This window comes from Polistes fuscatus, unplaced genomic scaffold (genome assembly GCF_010416935.1).
Source record: "Polistes fuscatus isolate 324 unplaced genomic scaffold, CU_Pfus_HIC Scaffold5, whole genome shotgun sequence".
Taxonomy (NCBI): domain Eukaryota; kingdom Metazoa; phylum Arthropoda; class Insecta; order Hymenoptera; family Vespidae; genus Polistes; species Polistes fuscatus.
This window is the reverse complement of record NW_025113129.1, coordinates 4,216,337-4,242,052: the sequence shown is the minus strand read 5'-3', so window position 1 is coordinate 4,242,052 and position 25,716 is coordinate 4,216,337. Positions and strand designations below refer to the sequence as shown.

The 25,716-nt window shown below is 33.9% G+C and overlaps 2 protein-coding genes across 5 annotated transcripts in view; one reads left to right on the top strand and one right to left on the bottom strand.

Moving 5' to 3' along the window:
• The first annotated feature begins 11 nt into the window (after positions 1–11).
• Positions 12–1,679, top strand: LOC122522372 (adrenodoxin-like protein 2, mitochondrial). The gene is made up of 4 exons (XM_043643447.1): positions 12–438; positions 527–639; positions 747–879; positions 1,420–1,679. Exons 1-4 carry the CDS (start codon positions 287–289, stop codon positions 1,508–1,510), a joined length of 489 nt encoding a protein of 162 aa, XP_043499382.1. The 5' UTR covers positions 12–286; the 3' UTR covers positions 1,511–1,679.
• Positions 1,680–2,369: 690 nt separating this feature from the next.
• Positions 2,370–25,716, bottom strand: part of LOC122522369 — a 35,659-nt gene continuing 12,312 nt past the window's right edge. For 2 of the 4 annotated variants that reach the window (XM_043643440.1, XM_043643437.1), the window contains exons 2-5: positions 23,123–24,739; positions 6,743–6,828; positions 6,407–6,531; positions 2,370–5,252 (exon numbers count right to left, since the gene is read on the bottom strand). In XM_043643440.1, the coding sequence (XP_043499375.1) occupies positions 4,653–5,252; positions 6,407–6,531; positions 6,743–6,828; positions 23,123–24,243 (1,932 nt within the window). In that variant the 5' untranslated portion in view covers positions 24,244–24,739 and the 3' untranslated portion in view covers positions 2,370–4,652. The remainder of the gene's footprint in view (positions 5,253–6,406; positions 6,532–6,742; positions 6,829–23,122; positions 24,740–25,716) is intronic. The other 2 variants (XM_043643438.1, XM_043643436.1) reach the window with 1 other exon arrangement.

Sequence of the window (25,716 nt, the reverse complement as noted above, 5' to 3'; positions counted from 1 at the left end):
TTAATACCAACCATTAGTTTCTCGGATACATTTATAATTTTCAAATTGGTAGCATTGTATGAAAGTTTATTCGTCACGAATTGTAGTTACCTGTGGTGTTTCGTGAGCGATGGTGGCGTATTTCATAACCTTGTGAAATGAGCTCGTAATATTTTTAATGGACAGTATGACTGAAATTGTCTGTAGTAGCAAATCAGAGACGTTATAGCGAATTTAGAATTAATTTTCAATTTTAATTGAAAGTTTTCAATATATCATTGCTACCTTTTGATAATAAATTGAAGAAATGGCGTTAGTACATAAATTTCATCAACTGTCAAAATTAATTTTTTCATTAAATTCGATGTCTAATAAATGTAGACAAAATCTTCCAGTACCGATAATTCATTCATTGGTACGGAAAGCATCTACGTCTCAACCCCTTTCAGAAAAACAGGAGTAAGTAAATAATATACATTAATTTAATATATATTTTTCTTATGAAATCATTGTGTTAAGTGAAATAATTAATAATGATTATTCTTAGAGTTAGTATAACATTCGTTAGAGCTGGTGGTGAAAGAATAAAAGCAAAAGGCAAAGTAGGAGATACTATATTGGATATAGTGGTAAATAATGAAATTGATTTAGATGGTTATGGTATGTAATATCTAACAGATTATTGTTTTCTTTTTTATCTGCTAGATAGTTCTTATCTCTATGTTGCTAGAAGTAATATTAGTAATTTATAAATGATTTATACATAGGTGCTTGCGAAGGAACATTAACTTGCAGTACATGCCATTTAATATTTCCTAAGGAAGTGTACGATAGTCTTCCTGATAAACCTACCGATGAAGAATTGGATATGCTTGACCTAGCATATGATTTAACTAATACGTACGTTACTGATATATTCCTCATTAAGAATTAAATAGTATTAAATATTTCTTTATTGCTTAAAGCAGGGCTTCTCAAACTTTTATACTATCCTCTCTTTCATTACCATAAAATTACTGGTTTATTATAAATGTAGTTGTTAAACTGATTTTAATTTCATGTTCATCGTTGCCAGAAATGTTTAATTTTATTCAAATTTCTGCAACCCGATATGAGTCATCAGAGTTGCGTCTACATTTTGAGAAGCACTGGCGTAAAGTACATGCGTATCAACTTCAAAAAAAAAAACGAGATTACTATTGAGGTTTAGATCTCGATTATTTCCATATGTTACATATATTCATGACTTCTTCTAAGTTATTTCCATGCTGTTCGTGAATTGAAATCAGTGATTTCAAGTTTATGATATTTGAATTTTAACATAACATGGCATATTCGAATAGCATTTAAAAAACTGTATAGTAACTTTTAAAGTTATTTATGTATCGTTTTGATCAATTAATGTTAAATATTTTTAATATTAAATATATTTCTTTATAGGTCCAGATTAGGATGTCAGATAGTAATGACAAAAGAATTAGATGGCATTGAAGTGAAGGTTCCAACCACAATCAATGATGCACGAGCCTGATGTTGAATTGTACCTCCATTCTGTCCATATAAGGTAAAACAATTTAAATGGTCAATAACACCAAATATGGATGCTCTTTATAAATAGTAAAATTATATATCCTTCGCACTATAGTATAAGTTTACTAGTTATACTAGTTCATTTTAATGTATATGTAATATTATGTATATAATGATAAGACAAAAAGAGGAAACACACAAAAAATAACAAATTTATATAATCTTTTATAAATCTATAAATATTTTATGATAATTTTTTAACCAATGCGAATTCATTCGGTGTGAATTCAATCAATTATCAAAAGATTTATAATATAATAAAGAAAAGTGCAATAAGTTCGTATATTATAATATATACGTGTAATATTTATTTAGTGTTTTACGTTAAATTAATAAATTTTGTCTGCATATATTAGATAGTATTATTAAACGCAGAAAACGTAGAAAATGTAGCAAAACAATATGTACATTGTCTCACAATGATATCCTTTTTATGTAATAGATAACTTTCTCTCCGTAATTCTATATTCATGTTGGTAAAAGTTTTTCTATTATGTAACGAAAGAAAAATCATTCTGAGGCTTTTATTAAGTTCTTTGTATATACTTAAAGTGCCATTACTAAATAAGTTATAGAAATAATCTTGTTAAATAATATTTTTATATAACTTTGAAATAAAATAAATGAATAATATTATTAAAATAAGTTAGAAAATCAGGATTATCGTATTATGTTATCAAAGCCGTAATCATGGGCGAGACGAGCCATGCGAGGGCTGCGCAAAGCGCAAAAAAAGAAAATCGTACGTATTTTTAATGAATATTGTAGTCAAAATATTTGACCAATCATTTAACTCGACATGCTCTGAATAATTTATTTTTCTTTAGAAGGTACATTACCAAATCTATCCACGATATCGATTTTACATTTGTAGTAGTACATAAAGCTAAAACACTTTTGTACTATGCGTATTACATGTGGACCCAACTAATAATTTACTCATGCATTATCGCACGCTATAAGTAAAACGAATTATTACTACACTACTTACAAACTTGGTAAAAATTATGCATTATATTAATGTGTAATTTACATATTTTCATTTTCTTACCCTGCCCATTTCAAACTTTCTACCTCTAGAGAATGTGAGATATTATAGATTTTTTGTTATGTATTTACACGTTACTAATAAGTCGAGATATGTCTGTTTAACTTTCAAATTTGTAACTTTATCATTTCATCAACAGCTAATACAATTCTATATTTTTCCAGTTTAATATTTCCTTAACGTATCTCATACTTAAAACATTATATTTATACACATTATTAAATGCAACTTTCAGTACGAAGTCAGTCATAATTATATGATTTCATTTCATTACGCGTTTTCCTAGTTAGATTTCGATTTATATTCAATCGATTCTCAGTTAAGTTTGAAAAATAGTGGAAATGATATTAATTTATTAATTTACATATCAAAAACTCTGTTATAATGATAATAATAATAATAATAATTATTATTTATATATATCAGATTTCATATATCAGCTATTCTCTGTAATGAATATAAAAAAATACTTAATCGCGCAGTCAAGCGATAGTCAGAATTCTAAGGTCTAAGGCTTTCTCATTAACGAAAGTGACCTAGGACTAGAGGTTTTACTAAACAAGTAAAGAAATAAAGAACATGGCAAGATGTACATAGCTACATATGTGTCACCTTTCCAAACTGCACGAGATTTTTCTTTTCCACGAGTAATGCTTTGATTCTCTCGTATTCTTAATATACGCACACACACACACACAGAGCCACACGCACGCACACACATTTTACTTTAAATGCTTATATTTTTATCTCATCGAGCACGAACCCTTTTGTTACTAGCGACCCGTATAGGGGTCCTATTCGAGCCAAAATATGCCGTAACGAAAGGGATAATATTACTTTAACTTTTTTTTTACGGCTTTTTACCCAATTGTTGACGGTTCGATCATAATAACTTTCTTTCCTTTCTTTCTTGTCGTCGCGCGCGCGTTGTTGTTTCTTTTACATATATAACTTTTCTTATTTTACCCTACGTTTCGTTAGTTACTGATTGGAATGCATAACTTATAAGTTATGCTATGCAACAGGTGTTACATCAACAGGTAATACCTGTTGATGCTCTCAAATGTATCAATTAGAATAATATTATGAGAAACAAAGTATTGCTATTTATGTAAATGAAACGCGACATTCTCGTAAAAAGAATTTTTGTTGATTCATTGATTGATTTAACTAAACATAGATTTATAAAAATCGAATTTTTACAAAATGTGGTATGTTTATATCATTTTAAATTGGACTAATGCAAGTCCGATTCGTAAAATTTTTATTACGAAATAACACTTATGTTATTTTGAACGGTCTGAAATGATTTAAACTTATTTTTTACCTTGTTGTAGGGTTTATCAACAACAAACAATTTCTTAATCAACGATAAACAACGAACCGAATGATTTTTATTTACGCAAAGTTATCTTATTAGAATACTTTTAGAAAATAGAATATAAATTTGGAAAAATTAAAGACGTCAAAATTTTGTTCGATAAGATAAACCACTATACAAGGTGAAAATTCCCCTTTCCATAGAGGTCCGGGGAAAAAAAAAGAAATTAAACCAACAACGATGGATTTTAATCGCATTTAACAGATTCCAATTTCAATGAGACGTCGTACGTACATAAATCAGGTACCAGCTGAATCTCGAAACTTAAAATATGTTAGTGTTTTTCACACACACCTTTTCTTATTTAGTTGTCCACAAAGTGAAAATTAATCGAAAACACATAAAAAGAGTCTCGTCGAATGGAATCAAGACACAAATAACGTAAATACACAATTATTTAAGTACATACACATTGTCTTTTTAAAAAGGAAAAAGAAATTCACGAAGGTGTCGCGACTCTTTGAAGTTTAATAAGAAAAAGACAATATATGATATCGTCTGATAATTCTTAGGTGGTCCCAAATCGTAGAGAAAAAGAATGAGAGTGAGAGAGAGAGAGAGAGAGAGAGAAAGTGTCCACCGATATCTAACGAACGTTCTATAAAAGTTCAATAAGTCTTTCGAATAGATAAATTACTCCTCTATCTCGATTATTTACACGAGAGTAGATAGTTCATGAGGGCTGTTGGTTGTAGCTGCACTGCTAAGATCCAAGGTCGCTGCTGGTAGGCCAGGACTGACGCTACCACTGGCTTCCCTCGTTATATGAGACCTATTGAACTTATTGGTTGGACTTGGTGGTGACCTGTCACCTGGCGTAGCAGGTGGTGTTACCACGTTACTACGATTCGTAGCAACGTTTAAAAGGCTGTGCGTCGAAGCGAGTGGTGCACTTGTCGAAGATAATAACAAGGGGGGCGACATCGGTGACGACAAATGTCGATGATGATGATGATGATGATGCTGATGTTGCTGATGATACTGAGAACTACGGTTGCCACCGTGATGAGGCAAAGTGGTATTTGAGTGGGTTGCCGTCAAAGAACCGATTTTTGGTGCGCATCCACTGTGATAAAGACTCGGCCGTAGCTGATGTTGATGCTGCTGATGCTGTTGGTGTTGCTGTTGCTGGAGGAGATGCGATTGATGATGATGATGATGATGATTTTGCTGTAATTGCTGTTGCTGACGCTGCAGTTGAGCGGCCGCTTCGCACTGTTCGCGAGCAAGCGCCTTAACCGCATTCGTCTTCTCCTGAAAATAATCAAAATATCTTTAAAGACTCTTCTTTATGGAATCGATCATTTTCAATATATTTTTTCTTTTTTCTTTTTTATCAATATTTATAATCAAACGTCAGATCATTTATTTGACAAAATGTCGAGGAAAAAAAAGATTGAAAAATGTTAATCAATTGAATAGAATATCATCTTTAATAATAAATATATATATGCATGTGAATGTATGTATATAGGATACATAAGAGGGACAAAGAAAGATGAAAAGAGAATCCGATGGGAACGTTTAAGGCGACGTCAAAGACGATATTAAATTTAATTATAAGATACGTTGGTACTCCCCACACTCGGACCAACCCACACCCCCTTATACGTATGTACCGAAAGCTATAGACGTAGATTATAAAAGAAGAAAATGATTATGAAAGAAACCTCCCGGCTGTTTTAATGGTACGGCATTAAGTGATACGAGTTTACGAGCGAATTAATCGCCATAATGGACTATAACCGGGAATGTATTGAAAAGTTAAATTATCAACATAAATTTCTAGCTATTTTTTTGCTGCTTTACTTTACGCATGCATTTATATATATATATATGTTGTTACATATTTGTACGTGTAACAAGCTGTTGTTATACGATCGGATTTAGTTTACGATATTGTTACAGAAATCTTCGACGACAAAAGAAAAGGAAATAAAAACAAAGTTAAAAAGTGACGCATTCGTAAAATTTTGATCTCTGTCTTTTCTCTTAAAATTCAAGTTCAACGTTCGGCATATTACGTAAAGTCAAATAGGATAGTAGTATAATACTTGATTCGATGATGACTGTTATATCCGTGTCAACGGTAAAGGTAAAGAAATAATTCGCGAAGCATTTTATAATAATATCAAGTCGATGCTGGTATGCTAATCAGTTGCGTAGGATAGAAATTTGGATTTTTATATATATATATATATATAACACGTGCAAGTATTAATATACAGGGTGTATATAAAAAAAAGAAATGTATTCGGAACGATTGTAATGTTTCAAACGTTAATGATATTTCAAAAAAGTAACAACCAAATTCAATTGAGAAACGTTTTTCTTTTCTTTTTTCTTAATTTTTGGTTGCATACAAAAAAAGTAATAAAGAAAAAGATAAAACATGAAATGATGCTTACCCTCTGCCACACGAAGACGTTATGGACCATGGCGCATCCACAGAATACAATGCCGAGACCGATAAAGACAGACGTCACTATAGCTGGCGTCGAATGAAACTGTATAAACGTGTATAGGATCATGCCTGTAAGGAAATAAAGGACGAATGTAAAATATTAAAGTCCTGCCTCTACCTGCCCCCTCCTTCCCCCCTCTACCCTTTCCCCCTTCTTTCGTTTCATTGCTACGTCAGCGTGGCAATTAATGTGTGATATAATAATGCACGCTGGAATGCTCGTATTAGCGATAACGATAGAAGATATTCACGAGAGAAAAGAAAGAAAAGACGTTCTCACCGGTTAAGAAGACTGGAATGCTAATGAAAAAGCCTCCGACCGCGCAGACACGGCTGATAGACGACTTTTGCAGGTACTTGTTGCTCCTGTAAGAAGAAAAAATAAAAAATAAAAAAGATAAAGGAAAAAACAAAATAAGGACTCAATTAAATCGATATATTCATGTTTGATTGACCAATAAGTAACGTTTTTAATATTATTGAGAACTTTTAATAGTTAATATCTAAATATACAACAGTAATATTTGTTATTAAATTTCTATATTACTTATTGTTCAACTCAATATACATTTATTTTTTGTATTTAATATCTAAATAAATAACAGTAATATTTGTGTGTTATAAAATTCGTATATTACTATATTGTTCAATCGAATATACATTTATGTTAGTTATTTCGATTCTGTAAAATCGTTTTTGTTAAACGCGTTCTTCTTTTTCAAATTCTAAAATGTAAAGATATTCTATTTTACATTCGATAAGATTTTTGTTTAGTTTATACGACTCGAAGAGAATACAAAATTTGATTTATACAAAAGATCGACGCATTCTTAATCGAGAATACGTATTTTTTTTTTTCAACACGACACAGGGTGTTCCTTTCGAATATCTATGAGTGTGTTCGTAGATGTAATATGATTAGGCACATATATCTCTTCTTCTCTAGGGTGTATGAAACTAAATCTTGAAAGTGGCTTATGTTAGTATCGATGGAATACTTTTCATTGGAACTTTCTCGTCGTATCTTGTAGGTATCGTGTAACGGATTACATCTTTTGTGGTTGTACCACATATGACTATCTACAATATTTTATCTACATTTAAATTAAAATTGAAAAAAATCATTCTTCTTTATTTAAAGTATATTCTAAATATATCTAACGGCAATAAGGTATTTTTTCTATCGAATTGAAATCTTGAAAATATTTGTCCCTCTTTGAACGTGTTTTAGTTTCTAAACGCGTTTCGTGTTCGTAAAGGCCCTTGTCGACAGTTAGACGCGTCAAACAAATTTATGATCAGGGTGGAGAACAAGACCCTGGGATAGGTGTTTATACGATCCAAACTAATATCTTCTATACTATGTTAGGATAGACCGCAAGCAAGTATAAGAAGGTACTATCTTACCAAACATAATCATCTTACGTTCTCCATAAATTACGAGAGCCGTGTCATGATTTTAAGCATCGGTTGCTGATAATGACTATCTTGCCGACTCTAATTCGAAAGGGGCTATCGAGTATATACAATCGTGACATTGAAACCTTTCTCACGATTTTTGCCGAAACGTTTGGCGAACGAAAACAGAACCTATAATTCGAATGTACGCGGCGTATACAAGTTGGACTATAATTACATATTTTCCTATCGTATATCATTTACAAGAATTCTTTTTACAAGGTATAGAAGAATAAGTTTCTCGTTAGTTAATTGGTTTCATTAAAAAAAACTAATTTTTAAATTCATTTTGCAACACACACACACGCAAAATTCTGATAGTGCTCGTATAACACGGTACTGGAATCAGGACAATTTGGTATCAACGATAAACCTGAAAAAATGGTAGAGATTTGTACGAAAGTTCATTTTGCAAATATGATTGTACGAATTACATATTTTCCTATCACATATCATTTACAAAAATTCTGTTTACAAGGTATAGAAGAATAGGTTTCTCGTTAGTTAATTGGTTTCATTCAAAAAAAATAATTTTTAAATTCATTTTGCAACACACACACACGCAAAATTCTGATAGTACTCGTATAACACGGTATTGAAATCAGGACAATTTGGTATCAACGATAAACCTGAAAAAATGGTAGAGATTTGTACGAAAGTTCATTTTGCAAATATGATTGTACGAATTACATATTTTCCTATCACATATCATTTACAAAAATTCTTTTTACAAGGATTAGAAGAATAAGTTTCTCGTTAGTTAATTGGTTTTATTAAAAAAAACGAATTTTTAAATTCATTTTACGACACACACTCAAAATTGTGATAGTACTCATATAACACGGTATTGAAATCAGGACAATTTGGTATCAACAATAAACCTGAGTTAAATGTAGGAAGTTTGTTTTGTAAATATGATCGTACGAATGTTTTTTTCAAAAACGTTGTCCAACGAAAAGTTCATTGACCTCGAGAAGGGTAGTAGCAATGGCATCGTGGGAAGGCGCTCTTGTTCGATGAACCTCTTTTAAGCACGCACCACGTATGTAAGTATGTACACCTATGTATGTACGGTAAAGATGCGTGAGTTTTTTGCACCAGAAAGGTGGAACGCGCCCGACGGATGAGAGTTCTTCTCTCGTACGCGTGAGAGAACTCGCGACGAAGCCGGATAGAAGGAGGGGCAAATGGGGAGGGGGTAAGGGGAGGGGGAGGGGGTAAGGAAGGTCCGTTAAAGTTGATCGAGGTACTCTCTTATTACACGTGTCACGCTATAATGATTTAACCGGATAGACTATATGTTCTCCTTTTCTACGATTTATTGATTTTAATGACAGCATCGTGTCCAAAGTTACGCGTATGATATAACGTTTAACTTTGAATAAAATTTCCATTCCGCACAAGATCTTCAAGCTTCCCTTTCAAGATTCCTTCCGGTGAACGATTAGAGACAGGATTGGCTTTTATAAAAAGAAAAAAAAAAGGAGACAATCTAGCAGATGTATGATTAGAGGACGAAATTTGTAAAGGGATTTATACCTTTATACGATCTAGTACGCATGCGTGCATATGTTACACGTTCGTAATTATTGTTAGATGGAGAACGTGATGGAAAGGATTATTCTGTTGATGTATAGTCAAAGGAATATGCATGCCGTTGCATTTGACTTTTCTACTATGGTTCTCTGCATTTGCTTCGACCCACATATAACGGTGACAAAAGGTAAGAAAAAGAAGAGAGAGAGAGAGAGACTGTTTGAGTAAAAGTGCGGGTTTCTCATCAAGAGGAAAGTCACGTTTCGACGGGCAGGACGTGACGTGTCCTTGAAGGTATCAGTGGCAATGACGTATCACGGGTGTTCAGAGTTCGCGAGTATGCAAAGTGTTATTTTACGTCGAAGAGATATCAACCTTGAAGAATCCGAAAGGATTGTGTGTTTTCTTTTAGCAAGATGATTATTACGCGCACACACACATAAGCAAATAAATTTATTTCTTAAATAGATTATATTTATTCGTTGGTTCTATCAACACAAAAAAAAAAAGAAGAAAAATATGGATAATTAAAAGAAAGTCGTTATTAATTATGAAATTAAAAATAAGAACGGAAAGAAGAAAATAAATAAGAGAGTATATTAAATCCTTTATAACTGACTCCCAATTAGAACAAAAACAAAGTCAAGTATAATTTACGATATTATATTTAAATACGAATTATTTAAAATTAACAGTGGAGAGATTGGTGGGGGTTGGTACAAAGACTCCTGCGACACGTTATATGTCACTTTAAAATTACACGACGTTGTAGAGGGGTTAAGAATAAAAAACCAAAGAAAAAAGAAAAAGAAGAAGAAGAAGAGAGACTACTGTCGTGCTCATTTGTAAAGGGACATTGACCTCGTCTCCGTGATGTCTGTCTCCGAAGGTGGACCAAAATATTCGGTGTATCTCGTGAAGACACTTTATACGTTTACATAGAAAAGAGATATATGTATGTAATATATTTAGACCCTTTCGGGGTGCGCATCAGTAACAATAAGAGAGAAAAGGGTGATCAAAAGTTTTAGTTGGTGGCCGTATTTAGAATCTCTTCCACTCTTCTTATTCGGTGTCGACGACCGACCGACGATTCTAATGGCAATGCGGAAAAACGCGCTAAGCTCGAGCGGCCGGTTTCATTGCCGCGAGAGTGAGTGTTCGTAACTACAAGAGGGAAAGAAAAAAAAAACACGAGAGGAAAGGAAAGAAAAGAAGGAGAGAGAGAGAGAGAGAGAGAGAGAGAGAAAAGGTGAAGGAGAGAAGAAAGGCGGTATTAAAGCGAGAGCTGTTGTAGTCATTCTAGTTGGCGAACGGTTCCACGTGGGGACGAGCCTCTTTTACGATATATTGATGATTATTATATACATACATACGCACCACATATGTATAATACGAATATACTTGGTGAATCAAAAAATGCGTTTTCAAGTTAATATTATTATTACTATAATAGGGGGATAAAATATTGGTTAGGTTAAATATAATTTAATACGATGATCGAAGGTTATGATTAACGGTTAATGATTTAACGCGTAAATTCATTGATAATTAAATAATATTACAAATCAAATACAAATTTATATGTGGTAGGTATATCGAAAGAATGTAGAATGATTGTTCTTTTTTTTTTCTTCTTAGATTTTTAGGCGTTTCTTCGTTTAATTTAATTAAATTAAACGAAAGGTTTAATTGGTCAAGAAGTTTTGAAGATAACAGCTTGTAAAGATTTATTCGGACCACCCTGTATACACGTGTAGATAGGTATGCGTGTACACGATGTGTAACCGCGTACGTGCCGTTAGAGAAAGATGCATGTAATCTGTTGCGAAACGGTTAGCTGCACAATGTCGGGGAACTCGAAGAAGAGCTAGGACACGATGACGAGCCCTTTTCTCTCTTTCCTTTTTCTTTTTCTTCTTCTTCTTCTTCTTCTTCTTCCTATACTACTACTACTCCTACTACTACTCTAATGTATTTCATTGCATTACGCAGAACGAACGTAACCGAAGCGAAGCCGTGTTTATGCCATTCCAACTTCCGGTTAGAAGCCACAGATCGAACGGGTTACTTTTTTTTATAAACATCGATTTTATTTAAACCACCGGAAATACATTACAAGGGCTTTTCATTTCCGATAATTTAAGATTTGATTTCTTATCGCGAATTTGTGATCGTAGAATTATGATCAATCTTATTAGAAACTTTTTACTCGTGTCAATAATTTATTAATTTTTCATCGTCGCAATGTATTTTAATTTGTTTTTTCTTCTTCTTTTTTTTTTTATTCATATTAATCTGACGTATACGTCGTAATTAATGATGATCTCTTATTAATTTATTATTATTAAAAATATCAATTTAGTATTTTCATAAGTTTCGATGAAGTATAACTAAAACGACATCGTTTCCAAGTCGGAATTTAATAGGATTTTTGTATCCGACCGGTTTTCCATGTCGCCCTTCATCAGCACGGTTCCTTGTTGAAATGGTTATAATACGAAGGCAAAGAAATCGAATTAAAAGGACGAGAAATATCTACAGTTCCACAAATAACACCGTGAACGTCTTATAGAAAAGAGGATGAGTTGAGAGTTTCTAAAAATGCAGTAGAAGAGAGAACTACAACCTATAAATAAGAAATTATATAACGCATCGTTATCTCTGAATTGGATTGAGTTGAGAAACTTTACACGGTGTAAAAGCATGAAACAAAATGTAATATGCATATAATATAAATAAATAACATACAATATAATACAACAGGTTAACAAAAAAGAGAAAAGTTTCAAACACGTTTGATCATTAGTCTCGATACTTAAAGATTAACCCAATTCCGAGGAATCGAATTTGAAATTTATGGGAAGAGAAACGAGGAAGAAGAAGAAGAAGAAGAAGAAGAAGGAGAAGATGATGATGATGAACGTAGAAGGAATATCCAAAAAGTAAAAGGCGTGAATTACGTGCGAGGGGTAAAACGCGGGGTCTCAAATAAGCGATCATCGTAGGAGATGATATACACCCGGCCGAAGGTAAAAACATGGGACGACGTTTCCAACGATGTGGATCGTGAGCGTTGCTTCACCAGGAACCAGGATGATGGATCGTACGTGTTGATCGTACGGTCTCTCTACTCGATAATGGATCGTACGTACATATACGTGTACGTTAACCCCTTGCGTATTCTCGCTCGATGACCGGCTATAATCGCGAAAGAAAGAACCAACCAACCAACGAACGAACGAACGAACGAACCAATAAACGAACGAACCAATGAACGAACGAACACGAGAGAAATGTGGCCAATGTTGTACCTGTTTTACTTATTTGAAATGATCGTCCTCTTTTCTACCTACTTTGAAAATAAGAAGGGAAAAAGCTCGGAGAGTCAAATATATTCTTTGTAGCGAAAGGTGCGCCCTTATCCTTCTTAAGGAAAAAAGGGGAAAAAAGGACGACGGAATAAAAATGGAGGAAGCAGGGGAGAAGGAAGAGGGATAACCGTTAAGACTACTCGACTCGCACCTGTTCTTCCTATACCCTCAGCTTTCAGGATTCAACGCATTTTGTAGATACATTTTAGGCTTTAGTTCGAGAACCAACCAACACGAAAACCATTCCCGACGGTTAACTTAAATAATCAAGAGTCTCGGACCTCAGTGGATTCCTTCTTTAAGTCTCACCGATCAATCGGCACCAACATCACGGAATGGACCCATACAAATTCTCAAGATTTTTCTCGTTAGTTCAATGGATCCCATTCATTTGAATTTGTTTTTTCTTTTCTTTTTTTTCCTTTTTATATTGCCTTGATTTTGTCGTTGTATATTATTAAATCTGTTCGATGTCTAACCAGAAACCCATCTAATTGGGTGTTAACGCGCGTGTTTCTTCTTCTCTCTGGATTTTTTTATCTCTCTCTCTCTCTCTTTCTCTCGTTACTATCTATTCATTTTGAAATAATGACATTTATATGTAATATATGACACTAGTCGGGGACGATCTTTTTTTCGAAAATATTTTTCAAACATATTTCATGTCTAAACTTTTCTTTATTACCCCTTGACGTTTCCAGTTTAATAAAAAAAAAAAAAGGAAAAAAAAGAAAATAGAAAAATAGATATCCACGAATAGTTAGGCAAAGAAAAAAAGGGAAAAATTTTTCCTTCGAGACTTTCCGGGATAAAAAGAAGGGGCGTTCCAAGAAGAAGTACAAAAAAAAAAGAAAGAAAAGAAAGAAAGAAAAAGAAAGCCCGAAGAAAAATCTCGCGAGCGAGCGAGAGTCGACAATAAAACGATGTGGCCTTCCTCCTCCTCCTCCTCTTCCTCCTCGAGGAGAAAATTCTCAAGCCTCGAGTCGATGAGGAGGGCTCTTTGAGAGAGCCAGCAAATTCGTTCCTTATCCTCGAAACGTGCCCCTCGAAAAAAAGAAAAAGAAAAAGAAAAAGAAAGAGAGAGAGAGAGAGAAAACCGACTCTTGGACGCCAGAGATTCGAACCCAAGGAATGTGAAGTAGCACTCGAGGAGAAACGAATATAACGCGCGTGTAACATCAACGTTCTACTATACTCTAGGGTTACTCGAAAACATAAACCAGACGTCGCGACGCAAACATCACGTTAGATCACAAAACGTATATTATATATATGTTATCGTGAAAGAACCTAATTGAAGAATGTCAAGATTAATATGGTCGCTTGGCGTGTGTTCGAAATATTAATGTATAAGGATAAATCCAAATATTCGGTCTTGCACCGACGTATTTGGTATGTGTTGACATTTCACCATGTGAATCTTGACATTCTTCAATTTCGATCTTTCACGGTAACATATATGAGTATTAATTCCTTCCCCTTCCACAACTTAGTTTCCAAAATCTTTATGGACTATACCTATTTTAACGAATATGAGTCAATTTGACACATTTATGATTTTAATGCTACGTATTTAGGAAAATTGTAATAATTTTGTTTTTAAAATATTTGCTGCTTTTTAATAGAATTATGAAATGTATATGTTACCGTGAAAGACCGTAATTGGAGAATGTCAAGATTAATATGGTCGCTTGGCGTGTGTTCGAAATATTAATGTATAAGGATAAATCCAAATATTCGGTCTTTCACCGACGTATTTGGTATGTGTGGACATTTCACCATGTCAATCTTGACATTCTTCAATTTCGGTCTTTCACGGTAACATATGTGCCCATAATTATGAAAGTGGTCTAAGTCAAAATTAAAAAAAAATGAGTTTATTAGTTATTTCAAACCACATTATTTTAAACTAAATTAATTCAATGTAATTTTCACGATATTGTAAAAAAATGAACCGTTAGTGTTTGTTATTTCAATATTATATACAATTCATTTAATGTTCAAATGTAATCCTTTAAATATCTCAAACAAGAAATATATGACTTAGACCACTTTCATAATTATGGGCACATATATAAGTATTAATTCCTTTCCCCCTCCATTCCTTAGTTCCCAAAATCTTTATGTACTATACCCATTTTGACGAATATGAGTCAATTTGACTCATTTACGATTTTATTGCTACGTATTTAGAAAAATTGTAATATATAATTATGTTTTTAAAATATTTGCTGCTTTTTAATAGAATTATGAAATGTATATGTTACCGTGAAAGACTGTAATTGGAGAACGTCAAGATTCATATGGTGGCTCGCTTGGAAATATTAATGTATAAGGGTAAATCCGAATATTCGGTCTTGCACCGACATATTTGGTAGGTGTTGACATTTCACCATGTAAATCTTGACATTGTCCAATTTCGGTCTTTCACGGTAATATATATATATCTTTTCTATTATATATAGAGATATATATTATATTAGATATATAATAAAAATATAATATATATATATATAAATGATAATATATAATAGAATAATATATGATACTATATATAAATATATATATATGTTAGATAGAAGGGGGGGGGTGGAATCGAAGAGATACACGATACTTTCACTCATCGGCAAGATAATAGTACTTTGCCTCATTAAAAATGAAAAAATAAGAATTGGATCTAACACATAGGAAAGAAAACAAGTTGTTGTATCTGCTCTGTCATTCGTTTCTATTTAACCCTTTTGACCAATACGAGTTTACACTTTCGTCATATCTTTTAACCGCTCTGATATTGTACCAAATTAATCTACACGGTGTCTACATTTTTTGTTACCACCATATATTATAAATAAAAGTAAAAAAATGATGTTTTTGATAAACTTGAATATCATGTACGCGTATAGGTGTGTTTAAATTTCGCGCGTCAAAATATCCTTGAATTCAGGGAAGGGTTAAATTAGAAAACTCGTTTCGACGTGGTTGTTCAATCGTAAATGAAGGAATTTCATTGAAAGCGAAAGAGACAAGAAGAAGAAGAAGAAAATAAAGAGAAAAGAAAAAAGAAACGGAGAAATGTTACGACGATTCGTTTCGATCGTTTTACATCGAATCCTACGTTTTATCGTCGTAAGTGTGTATTTAACCAAAGAGTAGAAGGGTAAGAAGGGAGAAAAAGAAAGAAGAGGAATTCGTCGATCGTTTGCCGATGGAGCGTTGTAATTACACCGGGTAACACGAATTTTGCAACAGGAGTTGGGCTAATTTGTCTTTCGTACGTACTTATATATATATATATATATATATATATATATATATATATATATACATTTTCGAGAACGGTTTCGCTCTTTCTTTTAAAAACCTACCATCGATTTTTCTCCAAAATACAAATTAAACTTATCGATGCGAAGTGATACGCGAGATTACTACAAATAAATTTTCATTAGTTATCCAATGAGAAAATATATATCTAATTTTCTAAACGTTAACTCTCTTTGAGTCACTGCGGTATTAAAAATGTCCCACCTTTTTTGATTAATAAATGTGCACGCTGGAAATATTTTAGAGTCCCACCCTATATTACAAAAAATACTTAATTGAATTATTATTATCCGTTTTATTTTTTGATCTATCTTTATAATATGTTATTCTTTCATTAATGAAAAAAAATCAACTTTGTGCAATTTAAAAAGAAATACAATTTGAGCTGTTCAGTGCACACATCGATTAACTCCACTTTTTGAAAAATCTTAAATTTATGTGTCAAAGCACTTGGTATAGTCATAACTTTTTATATTTATAATAACTTTCCTGAATAATAAAGATTGACACCATTAAACCGCAAAATTTTGTTTTGGCCATTGAAAAATAAGTAATTTATTTCAGAAACCATTTTTATTATTTTTTGACTATTCTTTCTAGTTAATTTTATACACCGTTAAATGAAAGCTATATCTGTATTTATGCATTCTCTATTATATATGTGAATCTATATTATAACAGGAATTTTAAAAAACAATGTACATTATTTCATCGCGTTTCTCGACATTTTGTTTTATGGAGTTAATCGATGTGTGCACTGAACGGCTCATTTATCTCTGCAACAGGGATCTTTTTATTATCTCAAATTTCGTGCCACAAAGAGTTAATAATCTTTATTAAAAGCAAAAAAAAAAGTATATTTACGTTTAACAAGATTCTCTAATCTCTCCCTTCGAACGATCTCATTATTCTGAGACTAATTGAAATAAAAAAAAAAAAACAAATTCTTAAGACGAAAAGAACGTATTAGAGAGTAGCAACAGAAGAAGAAGTAAGTTAGAATGGTCTCGAGTTTAAGTATGAAAGCGCAAAGATCCGTTATCACGAGCCACTTAAGTAATGAGCTAGCACTTGGTAGCATAGTAGGTAGCACAGAGGAAGAAAAACGTCTTTCAAGCAACCGGATCGTTAGATCTTCTCTCGTTGGCATTCGTTCTCATGAACGATGACGACGTCATCGTCGTCGTTGTGGTTGTAGTCGTCCGTGATGACAACACAACGAATAAGGCCGCACCCCAGGGTGTCTCTGAAGAGTCTACCGACGACAATGGGCCAGGAGAGAAGGGCCGGGAGAAGGGCAGGGGAAAGGGCTTAGGATTCACCATTAGCGTGTCGCTTTTCGGAGCACGTCCGAAGGCGTACAGAATGGAGGTCTTCGCTCGTAACAATGCTATACTACTTGCCGAGTTGCTGACTAAAGCGGTGCTTTCAAGCTTCTTTTTTTTCGTCACATTTTTCTAGATATATATATATATTTTTTCGTGTAAGGATGAACGACTTCGAGCAAGTGAAAAAATGAAAAAGAGTACAAAAAAGAAAAAATAAGAAAAGAAAGAGAAAGAGAAAGAGATAAAGAAAAAGAATAGGGCAACGATCGCGATAAAAAAAAGTTTTCCAAAAGTGGTTAGCAAGTCGATCGATCGTCCACTTATCTTCATCACCGACGGACATTTAGGCCAAGTTATCTACAAAACTAGCAACTCTTAACAGATTCCGTGCCACGTGGTTCCGTATGCGCCCCAACGTTGAACTTTTCGTTCAAGTCATTTGATATTCTCAAAAAATAAATTAATTGATTTGTTGTTTTATGTATCTTAAACTAACATCCTTGTCTTGATAATTACGATCTTTTTACTATTTAAATCATTGCAAGGCATACTTCAGAAGAAAAATGATGCAATCATAAATTGTGGGACGTATATGTCCCATGCGGCCTGAACGAAAAGTGTTTCAAGATCGAAACGACACAGAAAGGCTCAATAATTTTCATTAAATTTATCTATACTGCGGGTAATGAATTATTTTGATTGCATTTGTTGCTCAAATTTCTGCTAAATTTGCATTTTTACATGATCTTTTCATTCTGAAGTAACTTGTTATTAATATATTTATTTTATTTTTTTTGTTATTATATTTTTAAGATTTTGTAACATGAAAATTTGTTGGTTAATGAAACGATGAAATAGTTATTTTTTGAAAGTATCGTAAGTCCCATTGTGAGAGTTTCAAATAGATATGGAAAATATTATGCAATAAAATTTTATGAGATTCCAGCCTTTCTAAATGGCGTTAAGAAAAAACAATTTATTGTTTATCCCTCAGGAATTTTACGTCACTTTAAATCATAAAAAAGTGTCGAAAGAATAAGTTCATTATAAATGAAATGAAACGTGAGAAGTTCATTTCAGCTAAGCCTCTAGAAAACGCGACTTTTAAAAGGCTAAAAAATACTGACGGTGAAACAGTAAATTAGTTTAAAATATGTTGAATGAAATTTTTGAGAAGCGATCCATATAAGTTATTCTACAAAATAACAAACGAGGATGCACCATTTAAAACATTGGATTTATTACCGTAACGGGGAAGACGGAAAAACTTTAATAATATCAAGTTGGCACCACTGTACAAAAAAAACGAGACAATTCACAAACCTAAAATACAAGGACACTTAATGGATTTATTACATTATATACCACTTGCATACCATAGTTATTTTATATTCTTCCCACATATACAAACTGGAGAAGACTGAATAATCTATCTATCTATCTATATATACAAGTTTAATTTTATTTTTTTTCTGAATTTTGTAACCCTTGTTTTTGAGAAAAGAAAGAAATTTAAAAAGAAGCATTCAGCACACCAAAGTTTAATAAAACACGTTCAAGCGAGCCAAATTCGGTTTTTTGTAGTACATACGTTTTTATAACATTCGTTTCTTTTCTTTGAAATTTTTTTAACAGATGTTATTTATCGGTGTTTTCTGCAGTAAAAAAAACAATCAGAATAACATAAAATAAACCACAACCCCATTTTTTCAAAAGTGGGCTAGCTTTGCTAGTAATTAATAAAATAGTATTAATTTTAATGTAAAAATTATCTAATGAAGAATAAAGTTAAATATTTTGTTGTTTTTATAACATAAAAAAGAATATACATTTATTTTTATTTCAAGGGAAATTTACTTTCCTATGGACATGTGCTTTCTTAAAAATTGAAAACGTTATTTCATTGATTTTGAAAGTGGCATAAGTCCAATCATAGCCATCGAAAACATATTATTTCTTAAATAATGTTAATTATGGTAATTGGGATGATAAATTTGACACCCTTAGAAACCCGAAAACATTATTCTACTATGTCATTTGTTATCTATATTTTTAAATTTAATCTAACGCAAATCCTTCAATATGTCGATTCGAACATAAATGGACATATGCCACTTTCAAAATAAATGGCTCAGATACATGTTCTAATACCTTTTAATAGATCGTTCTAAAGATCGACTTTCATCTCCGCAGTAGCAACATCCAATGTACGACGACGACAACTACTACAACGACAAACACGTTACGACGATAGAATTTCAATCGTAGGACCTTCGACTACTATAGCTGGACAAAAAAAGTCATGGAAAATTGTCTCTCTCTCTCTTTCTGTTTGTGCCTCGAGGCATCTTGGATAACATGGAATTCCAAAAACGATTTATAGACATTCCTATTCCTTGGGAATACGTTTTATTTCTTTTACTTCTTTCCTAGCGTGTCGTAGAAGAAATAGTCTAGAAATGGAAAGGTTGTATAAAAGGCCAGGGTCGGTTGGTTTGGTTTGATAACGATATCTATTTCAAAGAGAAAAAGGAAAAAGGGATCATCGGTTATCTCAGCGTTGATTAGATTAATCACTCAAACATTACTTTTCGACTTACTAACGCTACGTCCGATATTTATTGTCAGTAAGGAAGAAATTTGATCTATTGAATGAAATCACCATCTATAATTACCATCTCGATCTTTCATCCACCGATTTTTAATTATCACGACCTTATTTTATTAAATTTATCTATATACACGATGTTCCGAAAATCGTGACACGACCAAATCAGTTGTGATATAAAATTTTATATATAAAAATAATTTATCAAATTATAAAAAGAATAACATCTCGATTGTAGATGTTTAATCCACTAAATTGTAATTATTATGACCTTATTTTCTAAAACTTATCTATGTACACGATGTTCCGAAAATCGTGACACGACCAAATCAGTTGTGATATAATTTTATATATAAAAATATTTACCAAATTAAAAAAAAAGAAAGAGAATAGCATCTCGATTATATATCTTTAATTCACTAAATTTTAATTATTATGACCTTATTTTCTAAAACTTATCTATGTACAGAATGTTCCGAAAATTGTGACACAACCAAATCTCAGTTGTGATAATTTTATATATAAAAATATATTATATATAATATATTTTTATATTTTATATTTATATATAAAAATAATTTATCAAATAAAAAAAAGAAAATAGCATTTCGAATATCGAATAGCATTTTGTTTCTTATTTCCATTTGCGGAATGTGCTGTCGCAGTTGGACTGGGATACTCTGTACGTACTTATAATGCTACACACAAGCTTGTTATATTTTCTACAAAAAATATTTCGTAGGAAAAATTCAGCAAAACGTTTAGTCAAACTAGGATTATTAAAAATGAATTTTTCGTGAATGTTTCTTGCTCGCATAGAAGAAGCTTCTTCTTTAACGAATCGAACGTGTCCTATCTACCGGCTGTTACGAAATAAAGAAGAAGAAGAAGAAGAAGAAGAAAAAGAGAGGTCACGCTCGACGTACTTCTCGATCGCATATCTCGTAACGTTGTAGGTATCTGCAATGTTTTCTTCTTTTTTCTTTCTTTCGTGCTTTCTTAAAATTTTTTTTTTACTTCGTTTTTCTCCTTCCCCAATCTTTTACTTTCGTCCAGGTTGCATCGCGAAAAGAACCGCTTCGCACCTGTACGTTCTGCCAGCTATCACGATTGTATACACCAATAAAATTGTATGCATACGTACGTACATAAGTATGTATGAATGTAATACCAACACAGGATATTCATTTTTACGTTCCGCATTCACTCTCAAACCTTCGTGAGAAGAAATACTATACATGCAGAAAAGGATACAACGATGATGTATCACGAAACGCACTGATCTCGTACAGATACGAGACACCTACTTTCGAACAGCATACACAATACGTACGTAAGAATAATATGTACGTACGCATGGATGACTGAGAACTTATTTCGAAGGATTATCTTGATCGGGTTTATTATACGGTAAAGAAAGAAGGGGGGGAGGGAAAAGAAAAGTGTGTCGAGGATTTGACATCGTACGCGTGACATAACAACGACGTTTTTCGTCAATCTGTCTTCTATTGCCTTATTCAGAAAGAAATTCGTAATTGTTGGCTGTATCTATGTATGTCAAGAATAAGAAAAAGAAAAGTAATGGGGCTGAATAATTGTGAGAAGAATTCTGTAGGTCGGTAGATTGTCCCCAAAAAATGTTTCTTTTTCTTTTTTCTCTTTTCTTTCTAAATATTATATTGTATCTACTGTTGTATGGGCCGTTTATTTTGAAATTGGCGTAAGCTCATTTTTATATTTGTTTGTTTGTTTGTTGACCGTAATAATATCCTACAATTGGAAGTTAATTGTCATAAAAAACATTTCGGGGAAAAAAATAAAAAATGAACTCGGGGTTGCTGTCGAAACAAACTGCTCAATTATATAATCTTTTTTTTTATTTTATTTTGTTTTTTTTCATCTCAAACAATCAGAAACGAATGATCTATCGATCTCAACGTTAATAAATAGACGAATTATTTTGAATAAGATAAGAAAATTTGAATTGTAATTGGACGTAGATCGGCTCGGTTGGTAATTCAGATTGAATCTGACTGAAATAATTAGTATCTCGTTACGTCTCAGCGTTCTCAACACGATCATGTTTGGACGGTTAAAAAGAAACGAAAAGAAGAAGGAGAAAAAAAGAGAAGAAAAAGAGGAAGAAACAAGATTTGAGAGAAACGATACCGACAACGTCAACGACAACGACAACGACAACGACAACGGCGATGGTTGGAAAGCTTTCACGCGGGTCACGAGGAACGTTATTGCATGGCGATCGTTCGAAATGGGACGGCTTTTCTTATTTCGTTAATTAATTACGGATCCTCCGGTAACGGCGGCCACCAGCCGGCCGTCGGCACTCGAAAGTAATCGAACTGGATTCCAGGGCGTCAAACTCGCACGATAAGCGGTTCCCTTCGCTCGGCTCATCGTTCATCGGTTAACGGCCTCGCGAAGTACGAATTATACATATGTAATACGTTATATATGTATATACAGATAACCCTCCTATAACACGGTAGATAGGTTCCTAAAAAATGCCCTGTTGCGTAAAACCCAGAGTTCATTATTCCTTCGCGTCATTATTTTAAGGTCATTTAGTTTTGTAAATATTTTCAGCAAAAATCATGTTATTCAGTGTTGTAAAAGTACAGAGTTATACAAAAGTTTGTTGAAATTTTCTTATTGTGTTCTAGGATGCCGTGTTGTAGAAAGATTTCCACAATTTGTGAATCGTATTATAACGAAACCGTGTTGTAAGAGGACTATCTGTATATCTCTATCTATATATATATTAGAGTGAACCAAAAGTTCGTGCATTGTTTTTATATTAATATTGCCAAAGTAAATTTTACAACAATAAAAAAAACAATCCATTATGCAGTTTATAACACAATAAATGCGCGAACTTATGGTTCACTCTAATATATGTATTATATATGCTCGTATGTATCTACAGAAGTAGATATATATATATTATCGCCAGAAAAAATTAAATAAAATCTAATAATAACACCTAGAAAATAATAAATAAAGAAAGATGTTTTTACCGATGTCCCTGATACGACGTCTTGACGAGTTTAACTGCGAAGAGGAACTGTATGGCGCAGACCAGAAGGCAGCACAGATTCAAGGACAGAGCGAGCGCACATAAAGCCAAGGTCACCTCGTAGACGATCGTGTACTCCTCGGGGCTGATGAGGCTACTCGGCGTGACCGTCAACGGTGAAATCTTCAATAGGAAGATTAGGGAAAGGAGAGCGAGTAACAGAGAAACCAAACAGAGGAGTCCAAGACTCGTTAACATCTCCTTAACGCCAGCCTCATGACACCGATGATTCCTCGATAGGGAAGAAGACCATGAGGCGTTAAGAGGTATGACGGTTGGTCCGGGATGTCCGCCGATTTGAACGGGCATAGCCGGCTGATGAACGGCAGCAGGTGCTGGCGACGGGGTCGTTTGGCTAGGTAATCTAGATAATCTCGAAATATCGAAGCCACCGTTCGCTTTCGGTCTGTCCTGATGAATCGGCAGTTGGACACCGACGACCGTTTGACTTGGCACGCTCGACAGATTATTATTATTGTTGTTGTTGTTGTTATTATTATTATTATTATTATTGTGTCCATTGATATTGTTACTGCCATTGTTATTGTTGTTATTACTACCACCAACGACTGGACTGACACTGTTCACCGAATGCTTCGACGTCGACAGGGTCGAAAGGTTAAGCGCGTGAGAGTGATTTAATCGTTGGGAAAGATTGTTCACACTGAGCTGCGAATGATTCAAGGGATGCCGATGAGCCGAGGAAGGTGTCGTCGCTGCTTGATGATGAACGTTTGACGAATTCGTCGTCGCCGTCGTCGGCCTTTGCGACGACGAATGAACCACGGAATCGTAGACGTCGATCCCGTTCGTTCTAGCAGACGTTGCAGACGTGCCTCGTGCGATCGTACCTCCGCTCCCATTGCCACCGTAATGATGCTGTTGTTGTTGCTGCTGTTGCTGCTGCTGTTGTGGTTGCGGCTGCTGCTCCTGTTGAAGAAGATTGTGTTGATGGTGATGATGGTGGCCGGCGTGCAACGAGCCCGAGCTCGTTTGATAGTCATTGTGATGATGCCTGGAGCCCGCTGACGACGGTTGCCCCGTCAGGATATGCTTCAGCATTACTCGACGCTGATTTCACGGGGGAAGGCTGTCCTCTCGTTTAACACCTTACATGGTGTTTGTTCTATATCTTTCGATTCTAACGATTAACAATCTACTTATTTATTTGTTTTCTCTTTCGTTTGTTCTAAATCTCAAGGTCGTTTTTACGTGCCCGGGCTCAATGAGTTGCTACACAGGAGGTCCACCATGGCGACGACGTGGATTCCCAACGGTAATCCTTAAATATTGGGCCACTTTCTTTCAGGAGAGGGACTTCCGCTCGAGGAACACCGATCTGATAGGAGAAGGAGGAGAAGAAGGAGGAACGAGCGAGGATGAGCCTCGAACGACATCGGCATCGTTCATCGAAGGATGACAAGAGTTAACCTTGGCAACCTTCGCCAAGCTTATCTCCCACGCAAACTCTTAAGGTGGCTGCAATGTGGGTCCACTTCCGTCTCCCCTTCCTACTGCTCTCTCAGCCGGCATAGCTTCCGAGATCGTGTTGGGCCTGCTGGAACAGGTCGAAGAAAAGTAATTAATGGACCGTTAGATCCGGATAAAACGTCTAGGAAAGATACGATCGTGTATAATCGTTAAATAATTTGAAAAACAACTTATTCTATAAAATACTGGACTACTATGTTAGCGGTGCGAACTAACTATTATTTCGAATTAGTTGTTTGATAAAGGAATTTAGGTTAGGAACTAAATCTGACGTTGGTTAATTCAATATTACATCGGTTGATCAACGCTAACTCAGTCAGTCATAAATTCGCGATGTAACGGCGATGAAATGGTAGAAAAAGAAGAAGGAGAATAAGAGAAAAAAAGAAAAAGAAGAAGAAGGAGAAGAAGAAGGAGAAGAAGAAAGGTAAGAGTTAAGAGAAATAAAAGAGGAATATTAGCGTCTTTTCACCATTAACGACTTAACAGAAGAGATACGTTCGGTCAGGTTCGTTTCTCGCACTCGTATTATCATCGCTTTCTAGCTAACGGCTTGATTCCTCTCTCTTTCTCTGTCGAAGTTGTTGCTGCTGCTGCTGCTTGCTGTTTGCTGCAGTTGCTCACCGCACATTTGCCTCCTACAGCGAGCGTATATGTATGAGGACTCGCGCGGGTCACGCGAGCTCTTACACCTACATCTACACGTATGTACACACGTATGTACACACGTATGTGTGTATGTGTGTGTGTGTGTTTATATCTACGTATTATATATAGAAAGCAGAAAATGAGAAACGATCGAATCTAATGGGATGGAGACGCAAGTTTTCAAATCATTTCTACTGGGTCAGAGAATAGTAGAAACATTATGAAAACATATTTGTTCTTGTACGTTGTTTCGTTTTAATAAAAATTGTGACCCAATATTAGATAAATTTTCTTCGCAAAAAAAGAAAAAAAAAGAAAAATGGCAATAGATCGGGAAGTAAAGTCGGTATATACCACCCACGAACTGATCGAAGGAACGTATGGTCTTTCTATTCA

What these genes read in the sequence shown, in the direction of transcription:
- LOC122522372 (XM_043643447.1), top strand. Translation starts at nt 287, where the DNA reads ATGGCGTTAGTACATAAATTTCATCAACTGTCAAAATTAATTTTTTCA. An exon ending in CCCCTTTCAGAAAAACAGGA is followed by an intron (nt 439 to 526) that starts GTAAGTAAATAA and finishes GATTATTCTTAG; the next exon opens with AGTTAGTATAACATTCGTTA. An exon ending in AATTGATTTAGATGGTTATG is followed by an intron (nt 640 to 746) that starts GTATGTAATATC and finishes ATTTATACATAG; the next exon opens with GTGCTTGCGAAGGAACATTA.